General features: G+C 48.8%; 1 protein-coding gene across 6 annotated transcripts in view; it reads right to left on the bottom strand.

Moving 5' to 3' along the window:
- Positions 1–21,526, bottom strand: part of ARVCF (ARVCF delta catenin family member) — a 330,276-nt gene that overhangs the window by 243,156 nt on the left and 65,594 nt on the right. Inside the window, exon 1 of one of the 6 annotated variants that reach the window (XM_075321006.1) lies at positions 16,874–17,259. The exons of the other annotated variants lie outside the window; for them this stretch is intronic. Within the exon in view, the coding sequence (XP_075177121.1) occupies positions 16,874–16,894 (21 nt within the window). The 5' untranslated portion in view covers positions 16,895–17,259. Of the gene's footprint in view, positions 1–16,873; positions 17,260–21,526 lie in introns of those variants that run through there. 6 annotated transcript variants of the gene reach the window in all.

Here is a 21,526-nt window from a genome sequence, read left to right as displayed (position 1 = left end):
ATCTGTAAGTTACAGGAAATAAACACACACACACACACACACACACACACACACACACACACACACATGAAAAAAATACTTTATTAGAAATAAAAAACACAAACACATTCCCTCATTACCAATTTAATAAGCCCCAAAAAGCCCTCCATATCCGGCGTACTCCATGGACCTCCAGCGTCGCTTCCAGCATGAAGGTGACAGGAGCTGCAGAAGACACCGCCGCTCCGGTCACCTCCAAGCAGCAACTGAGGTGAGTAGCGCGATCAGCTGAGGTGTCACTGAGGTTACCCGCTGTCACCGGATCCAGCGGTGACAGCGGGTAACCTCAGTGACACCTCAGCTGATCGCGCTACTCACCTCAGTTGCTGCTTGGAGGTGACCGGAGCGGCGGTGTCTTCTGCAGCTCCTATCACCTTCATGCTGGAAGCGACGCTGGAGGTCCATGGAGTACGCCGGATATGGAGGGCTTTTTGGGGCTTATTAAATTGGTAATGAGGGAATGTGTTTGTGTTTTTTATTTCTAATAAAGGATTTTTTCATGTGTGTGTTTATTTACTGTAACTTACAGATTAATCATGGAGGGTGTCTCATAGACGCCTGACATGATTAATCTAGGACTTATTGGCAGCTATGGGCTGCCAATAACTCCTTATTACCCCGATTTGCCAACGCACCAGGGTAAATCGGGAAGAGCCGGGTACAGTCCCAGAACTGTCGCATATAATGTATGCGGCAATTCTGGGCGGCTGTTGGCTGATATTGTTAGGGTGGGGGGCTCCCCATAACGTGGAGCTCCCCATCCTGAGAATACCAGCCTTCAGCCGTATGGCTTTATCTGGCTGGTATTAAAATTGGGGGGGGAAAATCGCACGCCATTTTTTTTAATTATTTATTTATTTCAATGCACAGTATAGACACGCCCACCGGCTGCTGTGATTGGGTGCAGTGTGACACCTGTCACTCAGCGTGGGGGCGTGTCTCACTGCAACCAATCATAGGCGCCGGTGGGCGGGGAAAGCAGGGAATACGAGATTGTTTAATAAGCGGCCGGCTTTTTCAAAATAGTAAAAGCCGCCGGAACAGTGTGAATGCCGTGCAGCGCCGGGGATCGGGGATCGGTGAGTATATGAGAGAGGGCTGCTAACTTCAGTCACTCAGGGGATTAGCGGTCACCGGTGAGTCCTTCACTGGTGACCGCTAATCAGGACGCGGCACAGACAGAGCCGCAGCATGACAATGTTCACCCGAGTTCATTATGACAGTGCGGCTCTGTCTGTGTCTGCTGTCATCTGCCATTCAGCTCTGCTACATGGCTGTCTGTGTCTGCTGTCAGCGGCCATGTAGCAGCGCTGAATGGCAGATGACATAGTAAAAAAAATACGCATTACACACGCATTACACACGCTAGTAAAATCTCAGAAATAGCATCGCACTTGCGTTGCACTCGCACCTAACGTGAACTAAAATCAGCCGAGTTTTTTTCAGCCCAGTCGGACCGATTTTACTCGCATAGATGTGTTTCCACCCTTTGGCTATGTGCGCACTGGGAAATGGAATTTTCTTGAGAAAATTCCGCATGCTCTCAAACATTACCGCACCCGCGGCAAACCGCACCCGAAAACCGCATGCGGTTTGCCGCGGTATTGTTTGCGGTATTGCCGCGGTTTTGCCGCATGCGGGTTGGGATGTGCTTTATTGCATTCAATGCAATAAAGCACATTTAAAAAAAAAGTCATTTAATTCTGAGATAGTAGATAGATAGACAGAAGAATAGATAGAGGGATAGATAAATAGACAGATAGATAGATAGAGGACAGATCGCTACATTTCCCACGGTCGGCAGTGAGTCCACATTACCGGCCGTGGGAAATGACCGGTAATTACCTCTGCTGCATTCATTCAGCGCTGTGTCTGTGACAGTCGCGGCTGGATGTAAGCAGCGCAGGACCTGTGGATTACGCCGGAGCGGTGGATTACGCCGGAGCTTTGGTGCGGGAGGGGTTAATAAAATGGTGAACGAGGCTTGTTTGTTTTATTTAAAATAAAGGATTTTTCTGTGTGTTTTATTCACTTTACTTACGGGTTGATCATGTTAGCTGTCACATAGACGCTGCCATGATCAAGCCTGGAGTTAATGGCGGTGATCCACCACCATTAACCCCTTGTATTACCTTGCTGCCACTGCTACACGGCAGCAAGAAGAGCCGGGGACACGCCGGTGCTGCCGCATAATGCATGCGACAGTGCCGGGGCAGCTGCGGCTGATATTCTCGGCTGCGGGAGGGGGAGTGAGGCGGGGGACATTAACCCTGCCCCTGTCCCTCCCCAGCCTGAAAATACCGGACCACCGCTGTGTGCTTACCTCGGCTGTAAGGTAAATATGCAGCGGAGCCCACGGTCTTTGTTTTCTATATTTCCGTTTTCCTTCTATGTGTGTTCTATGTGTCTGTGTTCTATGTCTGTGATGTCTGTGTCTGATGTGTGTGTGTTTACTCTCTGCACAGCTTCCTCTTCCTGTAATGACATCTGTTCCCTGCAAAACCGCAGACAGGCGATGTACATTACCGGAGGTAAACCGCGAAATACCGCAGGAAAACGCAGTGAACCGCACAGAATTTGCTGCCTGCGTTATTCCCTGCGGGATTTCATGATTAACATTGGAGTCAATGGAGTGAAATCCCGCAGCCATGTGCGGAAAAGAAGTGACATGCACTTGTTTTTGCTGCGGGATTCCCGCAGCAAAACATGCAGCTATCAAATTCCGCCCAGGATTTTTTTTCTCCATAGGATTTGCTGGTGATTCACTGCAGAGATGTTATGAACATTTTCTGCAGCGAAACATGCAGCAAATCCGCGGCAAAATCCGGTAAGTGCACACATTATAGCGCCATTTATTCCATATTCAATGTCTGAATTTATTTCTTCACCTGGGCTCGCTCACCAATGACGAAGGGGTATGAACCAACACTTTTCTCTTTTCTAACTCTTTAAAGGACTAAGTAGGCAAAGTGTTTAACTGAATTCTTATGCCCGTTGTTTTACAGGAGCAAAAGAACCAATACATCATTTTTTTGTAGAGTTTTTAAAAAAAATAAATAAATAATAAAACATTACATCAATTAGACCAGGGGTCTCAAACTCGGCTGGGTGTATGGGCCGCACAGAGGAAAAAAAATAATTTGGTGGGCCGCATTCTTTGCAGGACAAAGTGACATTTTTATTGGTACTAATTTATATAAATATAATTATTTATTATTATGATTATTATTAATGTTCTCATCCTTGTCCCCATTCTAAAGTAATGTTCCCCATCCTTGTCCCCAACCTGTAGTAATGTCACCAGCCTTGTCCCCATCCTATAGTAATAATGTCTCCATCCAATAGTATTGTGCCCATCCTTGTAATGTCCCAATCCTATACTAATGTCCCCAGCCTTATCCCCGTCCCATAGTAATGTGCGCACTTTGTCCCCATCCTGTAGTAATGGGGGGGGGGGGGGGGGAGCAGCTATAAACTTACCGATCGCTCACCTCACCTTCCACAGACGCCGAGTGAAGCTGAGGGGAGCGGTCTCCGGCCCCAGATCAACGGTGATTGGAGAGATCGGTCACAAATCCGATCTCTCCAATCAGAGCTGGGGGCGGGTGAAACAGAGGTCACCCAGCTCCAGCCAATGATCGGTGCTATAGCTGCACTGATCATGGCTGGATTTCAATGTTTCAACCATTTTCAATGGCTGAAACATTAGTGGCTGTGATTGGTTGATGAACGCAGCTCAGCCAATCACTACCTCCGTAGGTCCGGGGAGGAGACACCACCCCTCCTGAGGTCAGGCAGAGGTCCCCTCCTTCCCGAATCTAAGGTACTTGCAGCGATCTCAGTCACCGGGGCCGCGATTTCGCAATGACGTACTGGGTACGTCATGGGTCCTTAAGTACCAGGGAGCCATGACTTACCCAGTACATCATAGGTCGCTAAGGGGTTAATGTGCCGTCCTTCACATACAAACTTAAAAAAAAAAAAAAAAAAAGAAGAGGGTTCCACCCTATTTTGATAGCCAGCACAGGTAAAACAATAGCTACAGGCTGCAGCCCCCCCACCTTTGGGCTTTACCTTGTGGCTTGATATCAAAATAGAGGGGATCCTATGGCATTTATTAACATTATTTTAATCTGCAGTCCGACAGGTAGGTTGCCTGAGGTCACACTGTGGAAACCTGGATGTGACGTCACCTGCTCGCAGATCGGGTCCCTCTTTGGCTGTCAGAGATTCCCGAAGCCTGCAGAGACTTCCACTTGTAGCCCCCTAGTGCCTACTATGGCCAATTTACAGCCCAGAACTGCTCATCTCCATTTACTTGTACAGGGTTCGTTCCAGGGTGAAGTCCGGCTGACATACAAACACCCCCCCCCCCTTTTCGGCCTTGCTGGTTCCGCGAACCCGAATATCTACGGGTTTGCTCATCACTAAATAGGATCAGGAATTTAGCGGCACAACATATAGATAATCCAGCGCAAGAAGAAGAATAACCCCTCATGTAATTCACAGCTATTAGTAACATATATAGGAGGTTAAATATAGAGGGGATGCATGTACTCTAAAAATGTAATAGTGTTTTGCAGGTTTGGCTGTACATTAACCAAGTGCGAAAACTCCCTAGTCAGGAGGCTTTTTTTTTTTTTTTTTTATTGGGAGATTGAGGAGTGTTACCTCTAATTAAAAAAAAAAAAAAAAAAAAAACCACAACCCCACTTCATTTTGAAAAATGGTCACCACCTGCTTCAATAGCGCATGCAGCAGCGTTAATATTTTACATCATCAGGAGCGTGGCACATGCACTCTAATACCACTATGTAGGACAGTGGCAAACTGGGGAGGAGTAAAGCCACACATACATACGTTCCTTTTAGAGAGAAACCCCCACTAATCAAACCTTCTGACAGGTCCATCGAATGCCAAAAGTTTCTAAAAGTGATGCAACTTAGCAACTCCATTTATGGTGCAGTTTCACACAGACAAAATCCACAGAGCCTGGTAAATTACCAATTCCTTATAAACAGAGACACTGTTGAACCAAACACTTCAACCATAAAGATATTCTGCTGCTTAAAGATTAATCTCACCTGTCAACACCAAATGTGACAGACTGAAGTAGGAATGTCTGGTTCACTTCAGTGTCCTCCTGTGACCTTGGGCAATTTACAGTATCTCCCCGGACATTACACACAGGACTGGAGCAATGCCTCCCTGGCATACAGTCACAGAAAAGAACAGCAACATTAAACAGAAAGAAGAAATATATTAAAATATATTTCTGGGTATCATGGACAAAAGTGTAGTTCTAGGTGAGATAGATCCTAACGTATCGTAGAACACAAATGGGTATCGATTAAGGCAAAAATCATAATACAAGTCAATATTTAAAATGCACCAAAAATGACATGCTAAACCTCCATAGGTAGATGTAAAAAAGTCACATTGGGTCAGATTCAACAAGACTGGCATGGCACACGCTGCAGCTACACCATTCCTACTAGATACACAATGCCAAAAATTCATTAGACAGGAGATACGTAACTTAGCTGAGGCATCATTACAAACACTTTCAGATTTTATCTCACGACAGTCAGTGCTGTCAGCCCTCACCTTCGCCACATACTATATGAGAGATCCTGAAGGGTGTTAGGATACATATCCGACTCTGCTGTGTCTACACAGTAGCTGCAGACATCAGTGATGACAGGGTACCTCCCATGTTTCCACACCCCACCTCCCGTGTTACTGCCCGATTATGATTTTCAACCTTACACGGGCTGGGGGGCAGGAGGAGTACATGCCCCCCACAGAAATAACACCCAGTTGAACTATAATAAATTATAACCTAAAAACTTTATATGTTAATATATTTACTTTCTTCTCAAATAGATCTACCCTTAAAAGGCCAATATGGTTTCTCCAATTTAGGTTGGACTCACAGAGCGTATGGAATCCAATGCGAGAGCATCGGATGCGATATGCTAATGACCCCCAGCTCAGGCTCTGCTGTGAGCATGACCGAGTGTCATGCGACTAACCCAATCTTGCGATCAGGTCACAGCTGTGAAGCTGAGTGCGGGAGCTGCGGAGGAGAGGGAGGGGTTAATCCCCCCCATCTCCTACATTGTCAGCCTGTGCGTATATATCGCACTGCACTGGGATAACATCCGAGTGCAGTCCGATGTATCTCTCGCATCCATTCACTTGAATGGGTGCGAGGGATACGGCTCTAGCAGAAAAGCGCAGCATGCTGCCGCTTTTCTCGCATCCAGAATCTGGATAAAAGCTGCCCAACTGCTCTCCCTCATTGACCAACACTGGTCAGAGCGCACCCTAATAGGGGATGTATGGGGGACTTTACTTTGCTATAGTGGACTTCTCATCTGCGCAACTAATAAGTGATGCTCCAGTGTTTTGATGGCCAAATAAGAAAATTGCCAATGAAAAAAATAAGTTTGGTTTTTTTTTGTTTTTTTTTTGTTTAAAATCTCCATTAATTATTTTGGCAAAGTTGATTCAATTCAAGCCAGCTCTATGTAACCCTATGTACATAAGCTGTAAATAAACGAAGTGCTTGGAGGCTGACATAATTTCCACAATACAATGCCATTACTGATAAGAGCCGCCGATTCTTTTATCCGCATATGACTTCATAGTTTACTTTTGTCTCATGCAGAGCAAATAAAAGATCTTCTCAGCATTAGGCCACCGGAAAGTATCATTACTGTTGTTTAAGCTTTAAAAATTAAAAATTTATTTGCCCACACCCCATGCAGAATACAGATTAGTTTTAAAAATAAATAAATAAATCATAATGTCAGATTATTGGGGGTTCAGCCTCCGTTGCCCTTACCAATATCGGATTAATGTTTACATCACTCGGTCTAATTGCACGCCATCTACTACAATAGCAGTTTTGCTCATGGTACAACGCTGTAACACAGTGAGTGGGACACTGCGGCAACACTGAACAGCACAGTTGCATAATGAGAAAACGAATTTTGCTTTTAATATGACCATTGTAAAAGACAATTAGTTATTAAAAATGGACAAAAACATCAGGAGAACAGACATACGCACACAGCATTTCTGATTTCTCAGACTTTTGCTGGGATAAGGATAGACATGCAGATTTGGGCAACAAACGGCATTATAAACTGTATCATGCGTACACAGCCTAAGGCCCCCTTCACACGTCAGTGATTCTGGTACGTTTGTGCTTTTTTTTTTATGCGTACCAGAATCACTGACATACACAGACACATTATAATCAATGGGTCTGCTCACACAGTGATTTTTCACTGAAAGTGTCTGTGATGCTGCACGGAGACAAGTCAGTTTTTTTCTGGCATCACTGATGACCCACGGACCACACTATGGTGTGATCCTTGAAACACGCACCAGAAATTCATGGACATATTAATTATTTTCAACTTACCTTGCCTGCGATTCACTGTGCAGCCTCCGCTCTCGGCAGCTCCTGCCTGGCTCATGAATATTCATGAGAGCAAGAATAGCCGACCAGGAAGTAGCTGCCGAGAGCGGAAGGCGGACGCTGCAGAGCTGAGGACTTCACTGGTGCTGTAAGCAGGTGAGTAATGTCCATATGCAATCACAGATTGCACATGGACAACCCACGTGTGCCGTGAATCACGGAACATGGAGGGACATGTGCGTGTTTTACACGTCAGTGAAGAACGTCAGTGTTTTTCACTGACGTGTGAAACGGGCCTAAATAGGCTGCTCACCCAAATGAAAATTACAAAATGCTCAAAAAAATAATTGTTCTCGGCAGTGCATCGTCCAGTGTAAGGCCGGGGCCACACGGGGAGGTAGGGGGGGGGGGGGGGGGGGATCTACTGTGATCCTCGCATGACACTCTGCTCACGTTGGCAGCACAGCAGAAGCCAAGTGTCATGCGAGTGTCTCTGCGACTGAGGTCCAATCATGCGATCAGACCTCAGCTGCGGGGGGCGGGCAGGCACTGAGGAGGGGCGGGAGGAATTTATCTCCCTCTCGCCTCCATAGCCGGCTATTGCCATTCTCGCCCTGCACTCGCGGTACACCGGTGTACTGCGAGGGCAGTGCAATTTTTCTCTCACCCCATAGATTTGAATGGGTGCAAGAGAAATAAGGAACGCATTGCACCTGCAGCATGCTGCAATTGTTTTCTCAGTCCGATTAGGGCTGAGAAAATAATCGTTCAAGGGTGCTGGGACATAGGCTAATATTAGCCTGAGTGGAATGCGATAAAACATAGCATTCCACTCCCTCCAATTTTCATGCCGTGTGTCTTAGGCCTAATCAGAACTATGGCAGCCTGTGCACACTCGGGAGGTCTAGTATGGGTAGCTCAGGGTGTACCGTTTACTTTGGTCTCCCTTAGGCTGGACTCACACGAACGTATGGAAAAACGATCCCATTCTCCTCCAGGAGTAAGACAATGTCTCACTTGTCATCCATGTGCGCTCATTGTGCAATCCGTTTTTTTTTTTTCTCAGCAGCTATTAGTCATTTACAGTGTTCTGTGCTACATGATCGTAATGTATCCATAAAAACGGACATCGCTAGGATGGTCCTTGTGCCATACGTTTTCTTTCTCGCACCCATTGACTTGTATTAGCGAGTCCCAGACATTTTCAGCATCACATCGCAGCATGTTGCTGCTTCTCTCAACCGGAATCTGGATGAGAAAAATAAAAAAAAAACAAACAAAAAAAAAAAAAAAAAAACACACACACACACACACACACACACACACACACACACACACACCAACTGCTCTCTCATTGACTAACATTGGTCCGAGTGCAATGAGAGCTTTTCTCACATTGCACTCGTCCAATTCATACGTTCGTGTGAGCACACCTTTAGGAGGAGACTTGTTGGTTGACACGGACAGTACATTGCAACCGTTGAGCGGTAAACTTTTACCGATCTGTGGTTGTTTATATGTATGTTTACACAGACCACAGAAAATGAGGCATACCACCAAGCCATTTATACTGAATGTGCTTAGGCTGCCATACTTCGGCAGTGCGAGTGCTGTTTACACAAGACAATTCACGGCAAAATACGAGGATCTTTTGTGCTGCACAAAAGAGATTTCACTCAATTAGAGTCTTGCTCATTTATTGGGTGGTCAGCAGTGTACCTGGTAAGATAAGCATGAAACTAATGGGTTGGGTTTTTTTTTAATAATGCTCACTCACTATTATGTTGCAGTGCAAATTCCCCTTTACTTGGTGGCAGAGATTGGTGTCCTATTAGGCCATACCTGGTCTCTACCAAACCACACTTCTTCCAAGTCAGAGAAGGCACAGAAAGTGTCCAAAACAAATAAATGTGGTGCAATTTATAAAAGACCGTTCTGGTGCATGGAGCAGAATAAAGGCCGCTTTACACGCTACAATATATCTAACGATATGTCGTCGGGGTCACATCGTTAGTGACGCACATCCGGCATTGTTAGATATATCGTAGCGTGTGACAGCTACGTGCAACTGAACGAGCAATAATACTTACCTTATCGTTGCTCGTTTCTAAAGAAAAAAAACAAAAACAAAAAACACGTCCTTCTGTGCACCGGTTGTTCATCGTTCCCGTGGCAGAACACGTCGCTCCGTGTGACACCCCGGGAACAATGAACTGCAGCTTACCTGCGTCCTGTCGGCAATGCTGAAGGAAGGAGGTGGCCGGGATGTTTATGTCCCGCTCATCTCCGCCCCTCCGCTTCTATTGGCCGGCCGCTGTGTGACGTCGCTGTGACGCTGAACGTCCCTTCCCCTTACAGAGTTTGTGCGACACGGGCAACAAATTGCCTGTGCCGCACAAATGGTGGGGGCGGGTGTGATCACAAATGCTATTGCACGACATATCGACACGTGTAAAGCAGGCTTAATTCTCCCTATTCTGGCAATGTGAAGATTGGAACAATCAAATCTATTGTTAGTGAAGCAACTCACTTGTCTCAACAATCATTCATACCAATTTAGCTGAAATCTAAAAGAATAAGTAGACCGAGGTGTCCACACAGGTTAGTTACATTAGCTGGACTACATACAAGTCTGAGTACATTGCTGCCATGTTTAGTCCAACATTGCACAGGAATCAATGATATAGGAGCCAGGCAGCCCTCACTCCATAGTGAAAAGCTTCGTACTTACGAAAGAAACAATAAGGCCTCTGTAAACCAGCCGCTCTGGTACTCTTTAAAGCTGTACATTAGTAGAAAGGGATCCATGGGCGACCATCAGTTGGACACATACAATCATCATTACAGGCCTGTTTAAGGACACATTCACTAACTTTTTTTTCCCTGAAAGACCAACTGTAAGTACAATATACTCTTCATTTAGTGACCCTGAGTAAGGTTGTGGTGACCAAGGTCAACCAATGTCAACAGTACAGAACAATGCAGTTTCGAGAGCTGATAACGTGGACACAATACCGCCAGCCACTTAACAAATCTCTTAGCAGTTTCTCTTGTGATGAAAGGCACGCACACTAGAAGAAAACAAACTTATTAATAAGACCTAGCACTTAAGTGGACTTCCTTTTGTGCGTAGGATATTCTGAAACAGAGAGTGTTACCTCAGACAGAAGAAATCTGATAGGGTTTTTTTTGGCTAATACTTCCACTACCATTCTCCCTTTGTTCCCATAAGAGATCCAAGGTCCAAAGTTGTAAGTACACAAAAAGGATTACCTAATCCCTGCTGTGGGAACAGAGAGAGAAGGCGGGAACCACCATGCAAGCAGAAAACAAAAAAAACATTTGAGATTTTTTTTTTTTGTGTCATGGGGGCTTTCAGAAGTCTATTAGTCCTTGTGGTCAAGTGTTCTGTACTGCCCTGTATTGCAGAGAATGGTGCCAAAATCTTATGATAGGAAATTCGAAGGAAGCAAATGGAGCTGCCCTGATGTAGATATGTATGTGTGCACATTAACGTCCCGTCAGTCTTAAGGAATTTTGATTGTGAGCCCAAACATCAAATCAACAGCAAGTTCTGCATTGATCTCAACCTCACAGTTAGCCTGGGGCATTAAAAAGACCTAGGAAGCCTGAAAAGGTGAGAATAATGTAGGATAAATAAGACATGGAAAAAAAAAAAAAAAAAAAAAAAAAAAAAAAGGAAGCTACCAGTGATGCAGGGCTGCCATTCTTAGGGTATGTGCGCACGTTGCGTTCATAACAGTGCGGAAAAGAATACACCCTCTAAAACTTTAAACACTGCATTTGAGGGGAAAAAAAAAACCCATCCAAAACGCATGCATTTTTTTTTTGCAGTGCGGTCCCATGACAATTGAGCTCTGCTACATGCCCGCTGACAGAGTTGCGCGATAAGAATGAACTTCACCCGACTTCATTGTCATATCGCGGCTCTGTCTGTCGCATCCTGATTAGCAGTCACCCGTGAAGGACTCACCGGTGACCGCTAATCTCCTGAGTGACTGAAGTGAGCAGCGCGATCAGCGGTGCCGTCACTCAGGTTACCCGCGACCACAGCTGGAGTCCTCCACCTGAGAGCGGAAGTCGCGGGTAACCTGAGTGACAGCACTGCTGATCACTTCAGTCACTCGGGCGACTTGCTGTCACAGTTGGAGGATCCACGGGTAACCTGAGTGACATCATCGCTGATCGTGCGGCTCACTTCAGTTGCTGCATGGAGCTGACAGAGCGGTCTGGTCTGGTACCGCTCCTGTCAGCTTCATGTAGCAGAGCTAAGAGCTTCGTGGGACGTCTTGTGGATTACGCCGGACCTGGATGGGTATTTGGGGGTTAATAAAGTGGTGAAAGAGGGGGGGGGGGGTTGTCTTTTATTCCAAATAAACACATACACCCGAAAAAATCCTTTATTTTCTTTAACTTACCTTCTATGATTAACCTGTATCTCGGGGAGACGCCTGCCATGATTAACCTAGGACTTAACGGCAACTATGGGCTGCTGCCATTAACTCCTTATTGCCCCGATTGCCTGCCACCAGGGCAATTCAGGATAAGTCGGGTAGAGTCCCGGGACTGTCGCATCTAATGGATGCGGCAATTCCGGGCGGCTGCTGGCTGATATTGTTAGGCTGGGGGGCTCCCCATAAACGTGGAGCTTCCCATCCTGAGAATACCAACCTTCAGCCGTGTGGCTTTACCCTGGCTGGTATCAGAATTGAGGGGGGGGGGGGGGGGGGGAACCGCACGTCGGTTTTTTTGAATTATTTATTTTACTGCATTTCCTCCAGTCGTACTTTGCTGGTAAGCATTATGGCCCTCACATCATCAAAATATGCCCATGTTGCTAGCAGCAATTTTCCTTTGCACTTCGTCACTATCAAGTGATGGCTGTGGACACGGATACTTTTTCCAGGTTTTAATGCAAGAGACCTAATGTGCAATATTCTTTACAGGTCAATGTAGAATTAACAAAGAGCATCTATTGAAGTGGTTATGTGACTGCAGACTTGTTAATCCTCCCAGCTTCTGCACTACAAGGATTCGGTGTGGTCTGTGCCGAGAACAGACATCAAGTATACAATATGGCTCCCGGCCGGAACCCAACTCGAGGCTGTAGCTCTCTTGAGCAAGGCCATGCCCACTAATCGGGTTCTGGCTGAGAGTATGCACATCGCATACTTGACCACCGTTCCTGGCACAGACACCGATGAATCCTCGCAGTGCACAGCATGGACACTGGGAGTATTCACAAGTCTGCGGTCACACAAAGTGACGGCAGACTTATTCTAGACTGGACAACCCTTTTAAAAGAAAACCAGTCATACTGAAAGAGGGGTCTTATCTGGGGACAGCATGTTGCAGAGCAGGAGGAGCTTAGCAGATTGATATACTGTATATAGTGTTGAGAAAAATAATAATAAACCATATTACTTGGAATTAGCTCATCCTGAATCAGGATTATAGAGTGTGCTCCATCTTGGGGGCTGATAGCTATTGAGGGAGCACTTACTTACTGAGCAGGAGCGTCCACTGGACACCCAAGCTGAAAATCGTTGGGACTGAATTCATAATGCTCCTGAATATTTTCACATAAAAACATTACATGAATCCCCTACTGCTGTGTAACACTCTGGACCCACATTGGGCTACATTTTCAACTCGTCAGGTTACTTTTGGTGGGGTCTTGTTTAGGAATATATACATGTATCTTGGAATTAGTTTTCATAATTTAAATGGGCCTGTTTTGGCAAAAAACCCACATGGAAGTTCCATTTACTGTGTTTACCACTGTTGCGTTGCAACGCTAGGGTCCTGGGTTCAAATCTCACTAAGGACAACATCTGCAAGGAGTTTGTATGGGTTTCCTCCCACACTCCAAGGACATACTGATCGAGAATTTAGAGTGTGAGCTCCGATATGGACAGTGATGAAATCTCTAAAGCGCCATTTAATATGGTGACTCTATACAAATGAAAATACAGGCATCCAGATGACCTAATCTTCTATTTCTAGAAGTTTACTTCTCCCACATTTCATAAACATTAACACTGGAGAGTAGGTGAAATCACAAAGCTGTCTCAATAACTCCCTTTATCTAAAGGTAGCAAAAAGGATGACAGCATGGCCATAGAGACTATTCTCCAGTACAATGATATTTAGAAGACAAATGCATGGCGGCCAAAACACAGATCCGACTTCAGCGACAGATACTAATAGGCAAGTAAGAAGACAATACATGAACAAGACACTAAAAGTTAAGAAGCATCATTCATCTGTCTAGATAAAGTACCAGTCTGTAAGGGGAAGTCACAGGGGACATACACTACATTTAAAAAGATCAATAATTTTCATCTTGAAACCAAGAAAGAAATATCAGCTGAGAGCACTGTGCTACCATCAATGAGATTTATTTCTTTTCTTTGTCTCTACAAGTGAACCTGGATGACAGGACGCCCAACCTTGGCTCATTTACCAGACACACCCTGGCAATTCAAAAAAGAAAAAAACACAACAACACACCCACCTGCTAAGGTTATCAGTGCATACTGGAAACTAACCCGCAGTGGAATGAGATCACCTATTTTCCAGATACTGAGCCTTCACGCTGAAATGTACAAGTTGTAACGTATGGAAGAGTTTCAATTAACACTTAGGTGTGTGAAATGCGTTACATACTGTACAGTAGGTAGAAACACTCCCATAAGGACTTCAGTCTGTCTTTATGGCTGACGGTAATTAACATGTAGGATACTAATTGCTCACTGCTGCGAGTTACAAAAGGTGCAAGTGAACATTAAGCATCATTATCACTAATAAGCCAATGTTCAGAATGTGGACTCCGGCTGTAAGCAGTGCCCTCATCCTCTTGGCACGTGTGGAACTATGTAATATCTTATCTGGCGTGCACAAGTTCCCTCTGAATTGTAACATGTCGTGGAATACGTTGGCCCTATAGAAACAAAGTAATTAATGTGGAGGCAGATATTCCAGCATCCTCGGAACCACACGTGGATAAAGCCAAGCTTTCAGCCAGGCCGCACATTACCATATAACTCGGGGTTCACATTTCTATACACACACAAATCTGGGACCCAGATAACGTTTTGCAAACAAATGCAATAGAAAAAGCATCATCTTAGCACCATCTGGACATGTACGTTCATACAGAAATGGTTGAGAGCCACATATAGCTCCACATCATCACAAAAGACGGGTAGGTCTTACACCAATCATGGCCCACTTTGGCATAGTTTCATCTTTGGAAAACACTTGTAGAAGTAACGTTCCCAACTTAGCTTTAATCCCTCTATATTTGTGCAGCACTTTCTTTTAATGGCCTTCAGCTCGATCTCGAGCCATGGCGACTTGATGGATGAACGCTCTGTAGGAAGATCAATCTTGTGCAAGCCTAGATAGGTCCACCAGGGTCTTCTGCGCCGTTATCTTGATTGTATCAAGCCATCGGATTGCTGGTCTTCCTCTTCGCCTTGTATTTCTCCTACAATTATGTCCTTTTCTAGTGACTTCCCTCTTCATATCATGTGTCAAGTCGTAGCTTGGTGATCGTTGTGTTGAGTGACATTTGTGCAGCACAGACCCATCTAACATGGATTGGTGCTTATGGGCCCATCAGGGCATCCATTCTTGGTAGGAACAGAATCATGCTGCATTGAGTTCCTAATTACCACATATACCTGCTGTGCCATAGCAACTATAGAGAGAATGGCATTACTCAATATACTATGTACAGGGCTCACGTCACACCCTGCCATGTATCACTATGACGCCTCCATGAAGCAGAGATGAGTTTCTGGTGGAGCAGTATTAGATAAGGGCTTTGTGAGAACACTTTCTAAACGCAGCTCGATGCACAAACATGAAAAAGTTTAGCAGCGACAAAACTTACACAACTGCAGAAATATATGAATGTCGATCTGAAACGGCTCAAGTAAAACAGGAGAGAACTGACATGGCTTGTAGGATACCGACAACCCGAATTCTCATGGTTCATCTGCAGAACATAATGCAAGAGCAGCACAATATTCGCTAGCGGCAGTACAATGCAGACTTTATTCACGCTGGGGGATTAGTCTGGATGAAGTATGATGATATACTATAGGAGCCATGATTGGAGACAATTTGCCTTTTTAGTAGTCATATAATAGGACCTTTCATTAGGATGTGCCAGATACAGGTCATAGCAATCAGGGCATGTAATAAGACAAGCGCACAGCACTACAGGTAACAGCAGATATCTTGGCCGATATAGAGAATCATGTCGCTGCTGGATGATCCTGGGACACCACATTACTTTATAGCAGAACTTCGCCTTACCGCCCCATCAGGCTCCATGAAGCCATTTCCTATACTAATGGAGTTAGGTAGTAAAAGTGAAAAGCAATCTCATGGATGCAAATATTGATTAGTGAAATAACACGGCATAATGTCTTCTGCTTTCAAGATATTAAATTACAAAACGGATGTGGAGACAGAACCCAGCCGCGCACCAGGAGATGCATCAACGGATTGGCTTTTCGGCCATAGGGGGAGGGTGAACGCTGATTTTTAGTTGACAGGAGGAAGAGTTCTTTAAATATTACTCAAGATTCAATACTGGTAATTACTGGAGCAAGGACTGCTGTGCCAATAACAGGCAGGATGGCACCCAGCACCACAGTGCCAGGGTGCAGCAAACAGCGTGATGCAGGGAAGTCTGCCTCCTGGCTCTGATATGCCAGGGATAAAAGGAACCTGCAGGCAGCAGAGCCTTCCTCTGCCCTGTGCGGGTACAGCTGGCACATCACCCATCCTCACCAGAGACTGCTGTATCATCTGGAGACCTGAAGGATCACACCCACATCTCAGCAGCCAGAAGTGTTACCCTACAGATGTAGCAGAGCTGGATTTCTCATTCACCTAGTTGGATCTTGAAAACTAGACCTATATCACAATTAGAACCAAATACAGCTCAGCTCTGCACAGTATAGAGCAAACAACAAGGGGCATGTAACAATGCCCACTCCTGACCAGGCATGCCCCGATACAGCCCCTCCACACAAAAGTACAGTCAGATGCTCCAGAAGAAGCAGGAATGTAAGCTATGCGGAGGGCTGCTGTACTCAGGGGTGCAAGGAGCCCCCAAACACTAACATGGGGGAACCAGGCAACTTGTCCCCGCCTGGAAGTTGTGGGAACTTCTCTGCAGTGGGGGGAGACGAGGCCATTATACACACACGTAGGTAGGTACAGACGTCTGTAGAGACACACACACACAGTTATATACAGAAGTCTGCAATTATACCCAGACGGCTTTATACAGCGCTATACACATATGTAGCTGTACACAGAAGTCTGCAGTTACACACATTATATACACACATAACTGACCTGTTTGAGTTCTGCAGGCATCTATGCAGCCGAGTGCCGCCTCCGTGCACGGCCACAGGTCACTACAGCCGGCGCAGCCTCCGGTGCCAGCCTCCACCTCGGTGCTCGGTCCGGAGCCTCGTCCACATCAGCCCCGCCGCCGTTGTAATGCCCCAATCCTGCCCGGTGCCCAGTCCGTCCGGCAGCGCTCTCCTTTGTACGCCTCACATTCCCTTCTCCGTCCCTGGCAGACTGCCGCCCCACAGCGAGCAGCCCCAGTCCCCCTCCTCTGAGGGTGGGAGCAGATAGACGGCCACAGCTGGGAGCTCAAATAAAGCTCAGGCCACACCCAGCAGACAGGCGGCAGCGCCGGTGCACGGAGGCAGCGGGCTGCGGTACACTCTGCACTGGGCATGCAGCGCCGGAGCTCCCGGACACAGCCCAGCACCATTATGGGGGCCCAGCACCATTATGGGGGCCCAGCACCCCCACCCCTCCCCAGAACATGTACTGACGGTATCCTGCCTTAAAGACACAGGCGGCATCCTCCGAAGTGTCCCACATGCCGGTCACATGACCCGGTTGGGCACCTGAGGGGCAGAAGCAGGCGCCCAGCAGAACTTCCAGCAGCCCTGTGCTTCGCCCCATACAGGATGAAGAGGCGCTCATCCTCCCTGTACAGCACGGCTCCACAGATTACATAGAATGTAGAAATGAAGTGGCAGGACCGTCCTCTGTGGATGGCCAAAGGCGTCCTGTATTGAAGAGACAGCAGCAATCCCGAAAACACCCAACACCATGCAAAGGACTCCCAGTGCGGGATACTGGCCGGTCTGGAAACTATAGCCCCTCAGTGGACTCCCAGTGCGGGGTACTGGCCGGTCTGGAAACTATAGCCCCTCAGTGGACTCCCAGTGCGGGGTACTGGCCGGTCTGGAAACTATAGCCCCTCAGTGGACTCCCAGTGCGGGGTACTGGCCGGTCTGGAAACTATAGCCCCTCTGAGGACTGCCAGTGCGGGGTACTGGCCGGTCTGGAAACTATAGCCCCTCAGTGGACTCCCAGTGCGGGGTACTGGCCGGTCTGGAAACTATAGCCCCTCAGTGGACTCCCAGTGCGGGGTACTGGCCGGTCTGGAAACTATAGCCCCTCAGTGGACTCCCAGTGCGGGGTACTGGCCGGTCTGGAAACTATAGCCCCTCTGAGAACTGCCAGTGCGGGGTACTGGCCGGTCTGGAAACTATAGCCCCTCAGTGGACTCCCAGTGCGGGGTACTGGCCGGTCTGGAAACTATAGCCCCTCAGTGGACTCCCAGTGCGGGGTACTGGCCGGTATGGAAACTATAGCCCCTCAGTGGACTCCCAGTGCGGGGTACTGGCCGGTCTGGAAACTATAGCCCCTCTGAGGACTGCCAGTGCGGGGTACTGGCCGGTCTGGAAACTATAGCCCCTCAGTGGACTCCCAGTGCGGGGTACTGGCCGGTCTGGAAACTATAGCCCCTCAGTGGACTCCCAGTGCGGGGTACTGGCCGGTATGGAAACTATAGCCCCTCAGTGGACTCCCAGTGCGGGGTACTGGCCGGTCTGGAAACTATAGCCCCTCAGTGGACTCCCAGTGCGGGGTACTGGCCGGTCTGGAAACTATAGCCCCTCAGTGGACTCCCAGTGCGGGGTACTGGCCGGTCTGGAAACTATAGCCCCTCTGAGGACTCCCAGTGCGGGGTACTGGCCGGTCTGGAAACTATAGCCCCTCTGAGGACTCCCAGTGCGGGGTACTGGCCGGTCTGGAAACTATAGCCCCTCAGTGGACTCCCAGTGCGGGGTACTGGCCGGTCTGGAAACTATAGCCCCTCTGAGGACTGCCAGTGCGGGGTACTGGCCGGTCTGGAAACTATAGCCCCTCAGTGGACTCCCAGTGCGGGGTACTGGCCGGTCTGGAAACTATAGCCCCTCAGTGGACTCCCAGTGCGGGGTACTGGCCGGTATGGAAACTATAGCCCCTCAGTGGACTCCCAGTGCGGGGTACTGGCCGGTCTGGAAACTATAGCCCCTCAGTGGACTCCCAGTGCGGGGTACTGGCCGGTCTGGAAACTATAGCCCCTCAGTGGACTCCCAGTGCGGGGTACTGGCCGGTCTGGAAACTATAGCCCCTCTGAGGACTCCCAGTGCGGGGTACTGGCCGGTCTGGAAACTATAGCCCCTCTGAGGACTCCCAGTGCGGGGTACTGGCCGGTCTGGAAACTATAGCCCCTCTGAGGACTGCCAGTGCGGGGTACTGGCCGGTCTGGAAACTATAGCCCCTCAGTGGACTCCCAGTGCGGGGTACTGGCCGGTCTGAAAACTATAGCCCCTCTGAGGACTCCCAGTGCGGGGTTCTGGCCGGTCTGGGAACTATAGCCCCTCAGTGGACTCCCAGTAAGGGGTACTGGCCGGTCTGGGAACTATAGCCCCTCAGAGGACTCTCAGTGCAGGGCACTGGCCGGTTTGGAAACTATAGCCCCTCAGAGGACTCTCAGTGCAGGGCACTGGCCGGTTTGGAAACTATAGCCCCTCAGAGGACTCTCCGTGCAGGGCACTGGCCGGTTTGGAAACTATAGCCCCTCAGAGGACTCTCAGTGCAGGGCACTGGCCGGTTTGGAAACTATAGCCCCTCAGAGGACTCTCAGTGCAGGGCACTGGACGGTTTGGAAACTATAGCCCCTCAGAGGACTCTCAGTGCAGGGCACTGGCCGGTTTGGAAACTATAGCCCCTCAGTGGACTCCCAGTGCGGGGTACTGGCCTGTCTGGAAACTATAGCCCCTCTGAGGACTGCCAGTGCGGGGTACTGGCCGGTCTGGAAACTATAGCCCCTCAGTGGACTCCCAGTGCGGGGTACTGGCCGGTCTGGAAACTATAGCCCCTCAGTGGACTCCCAGTGCGGGGTACTGGCCGGTCTGGAAACTATAGCCCCTCAGTGGACTCCCAGTGCGGGGTACTGGCCGGTCTGGAAACTATAGCCCCTCAGTGGACTCCCAGTGCGGGGTACTGGCCGGTCTGGAAACTATAGCCCCTCTGAGGACTGCCAGTGCGGGGTACTGGCCGGTCTGGAAACTATAGCCCCTCAGTGGACTCCCAGTGCGGGGTACTGGCCGGTCTGGGAACTATAGCCCCTCAGTGGACTCCCAGTGCGGGGTTCTGGCCGGTCTGGGAACTATAGCCCCTCAGTGGACTCCCAGTAAGGGGTACTGGCTGGTCTGGGAACTATAGCCCCTCAGAGGACTCTCAGTGCAGGGCACTGGCCGGTTTGGAAACTATAGCCCCTCAGAGGACTCTCAGTGCAGGGCACTGGCCGGTTTGGAAACTATAGCCCCTCAGAGGACTCTCAGTGCAGGGCACTGGCCGGTTTGGAAACTATAGCCCCTCAGAGGACTCTCAGTGCAGGGCACTGGCCGGTTTGGAAACTATAGCCCCTCAGAGGACTCTCAGTGCAGGGCACTGGCCGGTTTGGAAACTATAGCCCCTCAGTGGACTCCCAGTGTGGGGTACTGGCCTGTCTGGAAACTATAGCCCCTCTGAGGACTGCCAGTGCAGGGTACTGGCCGGTCTGGAAACTATAGCCCATCAGTGGACTCCCAGTGCGGGGCACTGGCCGGTCTGGAAACTATAGCCCCTCTGAGGACTGCCAGTGCGGGGTACTGGCCGGTCTGGAAACTATAGCCCCTCAGTGGACTCCCAGTGCGGGGCACTGGCCGGTCTGGAAACTATAGCCCCTCAGTGGACTCCCAGTGCGGGGTACTGGCCGGTCTGGAAACTATAGCCCCTCAGTGGACTCCCAGTGCGGGGTACTGGCCGGTCTGGAAACTATAGCCCCTCAGTGGACTCCCAGTGCGGGGTACTGGCCGGTCTGGAAACTATAGCCCCTCAGTGGACTCCCAGTGCGGGGTACTGGCCGGTCTGGAAACTATAGCCCCTCTGAGGACTCCCAGTGCGGGGTACTGGCCGGTCTGGAAACTATAGCCCCTCTGAGGACTGCCAGTGCGGGGTACTGGCCGGTCTGGAAACTATAGCCCCTCTGAGGACTGCCAGTGCGGGGTACTGGCCGGTCTGGAAACTATAGCCCCTCTGAGGACTGCCAGTGCGGGGTACTGGCCGGTCTGAAAACTATAGCCCCTCAGTGGACTCCCAGTGCAGGGTACTGGCCGGTCTGGAAACTATAGCCCCTCTGAGAACTGCGAGTGCGGGGTACTGGCCGGTCTGGAAACTATAGCCCCTCTGAGGACTGCCAGTGCGGGGTACTGGCCGGTCTGGGAACTATAGCCCCTCAGTGGACTCCCAGTGCGGGGTACTGGCCGGTCTGGAAACTATAGCCCCTCAGTGGACTCCCAGTGCGGGGTACTGGCCGGTCTGGAAACTATAGCCCCCTCAGTGGACTCCCAGTGCGGGGTACTGGCCGGTCTGAAAACTATAGCCCCTCAGTGGACTCCCAGTAAGGGGTACTGGCCGGTCTGGGAACTATAGCCCCTCAGTGGACTCCCAGTGCAGGGTACTGGCCGGTCTGGGAACTAGAGCCTCTCAGTGGACTCCCAGTGCGGGGTTCTGGCCGGTCTGGGAACTATAGCCCCTCAGTGGACTCCCAGTAAGGGGTACTGGCCGGTCTGGGAACTATAGCCCCTCAGAGGACTCTCAGTGCAGGGC

This window comes from Anomaloglossus baeobatrachus, chromosome 1, assembly GCF_048569485.1.
Source record: "Anomaloglossus baeobatrachus isolate aAnoBae1 chromosome 1, aAnoBae1.hap1, whole genome shotgun sequence".
In the NCBI taxonomy this organism is placed as follows: domain Eukaryota; kingdom Metazoa; phylum Chordata; class Amphibia; order Anura; family Aromobatidae; genus Anomaloglossus; species Anomaloglossus baeobatrachus.
This window is presented reverse-complemented; position numbering and strand designations above follow the sequence as displayed.